The sequence below is a fragment of the Charadrius vociferus genome, unplaced genomic scaffold (genome assembly GCF_000708025.1).
Source record: "Charadrius vociferus isolate BGI_N301 unplaced genomic scaffold, ASM70802v2 scaffold529, whole genome shotgun sequence".
Taxonomy (NCBI): domain Eukaryota; kingdom Metazoa; phylum Chordata; class Aves; order Charadriiformes; family Charadriidae; genus Charadrius; species Charadrius vociferus.
This window is the reverse complement of record NW_009650172.1, coordinates 593,922-599,309: the sequence shown is the minus strand read 5'-3', so window position 1 is coordinate 599,309 and position 5,388 is coordinate 593,922. Positions and strand designations below refer to the sequence as shown.

At 50.2% G+C, this 5,388-nt stretch overlaps 1 protein-coding gene across 1 annotated transcript in view; it reads left to right on the top strand.

Moving 5' to 3' along the window:
* MGAT4B (mannosyl (alpha-1,3-)-glycoprotein beta-1,4-N-acetylglucosaminyltransferase, isozyme B) overlaps window positions 1-5,388 on the top strand; it is a 15,463-nt gene that overhangs the window by 6,421 nt on the left and 3,654 nt on the right. Inside the window, exons 6-9 of the mRNA XM_009892624.1 lie at window positions 500-613; window positions 1,042-1,117; window positions 1,494-1,608; window positions 2,377-2,507. Coding sequence (XP_009890926.1) covers window positions 500-613; window positions 1,042-1,117; window positions 1,494-1,608; window positions 2,377-2,507 — 436 coding nt within the window. The remainder of the gene's footprint in view (window positions 1-499; window positions 614-1,041; window positions 1,118-1,493; window positions 1,609-2,376; window positions 2,508-5,388) is intronic.

The window sequence follows — 5,388 nt, the reverse complement described above, 5'->3', positions numbered from 1 at the left end:
CTGCTGGCTGTCCTAACTACAGCACAGCATGCTTTTAAGTAACTTATCAGAAATGCATAACATAATCTCTGCAAAATGGCTTTTAATTACTGATGCATTTGGAAAAAAATCTCTAAATGCCGGTAATGCCAGCAAGTCCTTTCTTTAGTGCACCGGTCTGTAGGTCCATTTAATCCTGTGGAGAGTACATGGTGCTCGCAGCTGGTCTTTAAAGCTGACCTGCGTGTGCAGGAGGGCGGGAGAGGGATGCTGGGAGGGAGCACACGAACGTAGGGCTATTAGAGACTATGGGAGGGAGCGAGCAGCTTTAAAACTCTGTGACAGTCCCTGCCAATGTCCTTCGGTGAGGCTTGGAAGTGCGCTAGCTGCTAGGGAGGTTTTATCTTAGAGGCTGTATTTTTTGTTGCGTTCTGCAGCTCAGTGTTTACCCAGCGATTTGGTCTATGAAATGGTGCGTCAGACATGGAGGTATTTGTTTACTGCTGCTTTTCTCCCTCAGATTCCCAAAGGAAATACACTCAGGTCTCCTGGAGGTAATTTCCCCATCTCCGCATTTCTATCCTGATTTCTCCCACCTGCGGGAATCCTTTGGGGACCCCAAGGAAAGAGTCAGGTAAGAATCAATGATGAGCTTAAAAACAAGCAAGCCCTGAATTAAGTAACTGCAGCATCACCCCCCCTGACTCCAGCAGGGAAAGCTCTTCTGCGGTCCCAGACGAGGCCCTTAAACTTGCTTTATCCAAGAACTGGAAGGACACGGGGGTCGGGGGGGGTATGAACTGGCACCAGCTTTGCAGGGCTTGCCTTGTGCTGCGGTGTTTCTATCACCAAGCGAGGGGCTCATTTTAACCCAGATGATGTTCATTTTGGACGTCCTTGAGTTTTCCAGTGAGTCTTAGCTGACCAGTTGAGAGGCCACATGCCATCCCCTCCTCCAAGAGCTGTGTCACCTTCCCAGCTTAAATCCAGCCTCAGCTGGCTCCCCGGGCAGCCCGGCATCCTGGGAGAGACCAGCGCTCCCATCGTGTTTGTCTCTTGCAGGTGGAGGACGAAGCAGAACCTCGACTACTGCTTTTTAATGATGTACGCCCAGTCCAAAGGCATCTATTACGTGCAGGTGGGTTTGGTGCTGGGGGCGGAGGGGATTTAGGTGTACCTGCGAGTTCACAGTGGCTTGTGCCCAGCTGAGAGGGCTAAGAGCCTGTCTGGTTGTGTGATGTGGCAGAATGGGAGCAGGTTTTAACCAGATAGGTTCGAAAGCTCTATTTCTAAGATGCTTTAGACTTGGAGACCTCCCCCATTAGGGAGGGCAGGAATCCTTGTTTCATTTACCTGTTAGATTGGGTGAGAAAAATCTACTTGGAGCATCTTCCAGAATAAACTAGGTCTGTGCCAAAGCTTTTCTCCAGTATAAGGCGTGATTGCTCTGCACAGAGGGGCTCTTACTGGAACCTGGATGGGTCATTGGCACTGAGCGTCCTTTCCTCTTGCAGCTGGAGGATGATATTGTGGCCAAACCAAACTATCTCAGCACGATGAAGAACTTTGCCTTGCAGCAGCCTTCCGAGGAGTGGATGATCCTGGAGTTTTCTCAGCTGGGGTTTATCGGTAACGTTCTCCCTCTCTCACCCCAGTCCCGGCAGACCTGGTCACAAGTGCCTGCTGGTTCTTGCAAGCACTTAATGCTCTTGGTCCAACTAGTTGTCCCCACGAGATGGTAAAATACTTGGACTTGATCCCTCCCTATTTTTGCAGTGACCCTTGTTTTTGCACAGGGGAGAAAGATCCTCACAGCTGGTACTGCTGATACTCACTTTTAATAAAAATAAACCTGGTCAGTGGCCCAGCAGACAGCCGAGCAGCTTAGATGTGACCAGTAGCTTTTAGGCTGGATGGGATCTGGAGTTGCCTAACAGTGTGCAAAAGGAAGTTTACATCAGCACAGAACTATTTTGGGAACGGCAGTACGTGGTTGCAGTAGCAGCTTGATCTGTTATTTTGGATACTGGTTTGACTGGCTTAAAACTTGTAGTTTTCGGGGCAGGAAATGGTCTGTCCTGCAGCTGGCTGAATGTTTTTCATCCTTATTTCTCCCTGCTGAATGGAAGAGTTTTAGACCTTTTGATGCTGTCGTGACCTGTGAGACACTAATGCTTCTAATTCTATGATGAATATTAAATCCGGAACTGTATTAGCAGTGCCAGCAGTACTGGTACGTAGAACAGAGCTGCATGCTATTTCCTTTACATAGAGAGATGGACACATCCAAGCTCCACTGCCCAGTCTCCCAAGCTGTTTTTTTTTTTTTCCCCAGCTCTCATTCTTGACCGTTTCATACCATAGCTGCTCTCTCTCCTTCCTTTCTTTGTGCTGTAGGAAAAATGTTCAAGTCTCTGGATCTGAGCTTGATCGTGGAGTTCATCCTGATGTTCTATAAGGACAAACCCATTGACTGGCTGCTGGATCACATCCTTTGGGTCAAAGTCTGCAACCCTGAGAAAGACGCAGTACGTAAACAACCTCCATTGAAGGGAAACCTTCTTTTGTCCGTAGGCAAACGTATGCTTGGTGTGTGTCTCCAGAGGATCTTCTCTGTGAGCCCTGGTGCTAACTGACTTTGCACTGAGCCATGCCGTCCCTGTGGAGCGTGCTGCGGGGCATCGTTGCGGATTGTGTAAGCAAGGACCTGGGCATTCAGGCTTTTGTAGTCTGCAGCTGTCAGAAAAGGCATTATTTCTGCATCTAAGCACTAACAGGGTATTCTTCCTCCAGTCCTTGAGGAGAGTAGCTGTTCCCAATTCTTCTGTGTTGTTTTTCACTACAGTATGCTTCTCTCCCTGAAGCCGTTCCCTGCTCGCTGACTATAACCCCAGAATAACCCTTTGGCTCGGGGCTGGTGTGCCGTACCAGCCTGGAGCACACATGCAGGCTGCCCGGAGAGCTCACCCCAGATGACCCAAGAGTGAGCCCGCTGCACATAGTCTGCCAGAATGAAGCCAAAGCACGCAAAGCTCTTGTCAGGGTTTCTAGGAGGGTGCAGAGGGGTGAAATGGGCTCCGTTTTCATGCTGCCATCTCATTAGCGGAGCCGTGTCTGCAGGAAACCTTGCAGATAGCAGCATGGAAGCCCCCATGCCCTGTGGATGTTGTGTCTGAACTCCCATCGGCAGCGGCAGCGAGGGGATAAAGCGAGTGGAAAGGGCAGAGGAGGAGTGTGTGTGACAGTAAGTGTAAGATGAGCTCACCACCAGATACTCTCCCGTCTCCTCTCTGAACATATTGTATTTACTCATATGCTCGTTCACCCTCCTCCCCCAGCAGAGAATGAGCAGCAGAGTCCCTGTGCAGTGCTTGAAGCCAGTTGCTTAGGATGGGCCTCGTGGCCACAACTATTTTGTGGCGGCAAATGCCAGAGCACGTGGTCACTCTGGGGATAAATACTGTATTTATGTGTTGGGGGCGACAGGGGACCCTGAGGGCTCTGCAGGATTAGGGCAGAGCTGTGGTTCAATTTGGCCTGATCACTGGCAGAGGCCATGAGGTTGGCTCCAGCCCCTCGTGTGCAGCAGGACCAGTCTCTGATGACGTCCATTGTGTCCTCCTGGCACTTCAAACCATGTGCTCAGGTGCGGCAGAGCAGTCCCCAGAGTTGTCCTGCAGCCCCCGGGGTCCTCACAGCTGTGGGTGAGGCCAGGGTGGTGGGGTGCTGGGATGGAGCTGGGAACGATGCTGCTTTCTGTGTTTCCCCCTTCAAAATCTTCAACTTAAGCATTGATTAAGTGCAGATCCTGCTGCGCAGGATCATCTTCTCCTTAGCTCGTCTTCGCTCATCTTCTCCTACCTGGCGGAGCCAAGGTTTTCCCAGGGGAAACTGCAAACCTCTTAAATGTGTTGCCTTTTTAAAAATTAACCTACTTTCTGTGTGGATTTCTGGCTCCTTTCCCCCACTGTTTGCATGATTAACTCTGCACAGCGCTCTTTCAAACACGGCTTTCCCTTGTAAATCCCACTGTGCAGAATCAAATTGGTAGCGGGGAGGATTTGTCTTTTTGATTGAAAGTTTGTTTGACCTGAGCTTTTGGTAAGTGCTTTGCCTGCTCTGGATATATTCTGCTCTTTCTTTTTTAACTAATTTTAGATTTACCTGGGGTAAAGCTGTGTGAAAGGATGACCTTCTTACCACCAACTGAGCCATTCCCCCTCCTGGCTCGACTGAGACAATGCTGCTTTCAGCAAATACTGCTTTAACAGAAGGGGAAACAGGGGGAGAGAGAAATCAGGAGATGCTGTATCTCCCTCTATTCCCCTTCTTCCTCCTCTCCCCATCCAGAGCGAGATGAGACCTGTTGGGGTTGTGTCTGGGGTTGCTGGCAATGAGTAGGGTCTCTCCCATTAGCATGGCTAGTTTTAATTTTCTAATGTAACATGAGCTGGATTAGGGGATTATCTCTTCCGCAGCTCGCAGGGGTCATGCCTGGAATTTCCCAGCTCCCGGCACAGTGGCGGTGGCCCATGCGGGCAGCCCATCGTAGGGGGAGGCTCGGTGTGGCTGGATTTCCCCCTGCACCCTGGCTGGTGCCAGGCAGTCGGTGACGCAGCGCCCAGCAGCGGGATTTCTGCCATGGTTGCTCTTGGGTGGGAGGTTGCAAGAGCAGATGGTGGTAGGGGTGTGCGTGTCTTTCTTTTCATGGAAAAAAGCAAAATTCAGAAAACAAATACCTTCTCCCTCCAGTTTTTAACCCTGTATTTTTGTCGTGCTCCCCCAAACCGAGAGAAATGAACTATTTTTAAAACATGAGTTCTTGTCTCCACACTCTCAGTGTTTTTCCCCTTTGTCCTTTATTCCTTCTCCATTGTCTCTCTCCCTCTACCCTATGGGTTGGCTCAGAGTTGCATCTCCAAGTTTATTTAAATGGTGGGACGGGTGTGAAACAGCCGAACAGCTCAGACAATGGCACGTGCCATACGGCTGCCTCACAGCCCCTGCCAACAAACTGAAAACTCTGCCCGCCTGAAAAGAGCCCACACTTGCTACCTGTTCGCTCAGGCTGTGAATCATCCCAGGACTCACTGTACCTTCAGACATTAGCGATGCTGAGCTCTCAGTTGTAGGAAAAAGGCTTTCCTGATAAGCCAAGGACAAAAGAAATTAAATTCTCTAGCTGTCCCTACCTGACAGCACCCAGAGGAGATTTGCTCAGCGTTTGCTAAGCTATGCTTGGTAAAGAGACATTTGACACTTAAACCTGGGCACTCCGGCTGCCCTGCAGAGCCCGGTGGGTGACCGGCCAAGAGTCACGGTCAAGTTCCTCCAGAGTGTGGTTAAAAGCCCTCTTGCCAACAAAGGCATAGACATGGAAGGTCAGGGCTGTTTATCACTCCTCTTTCC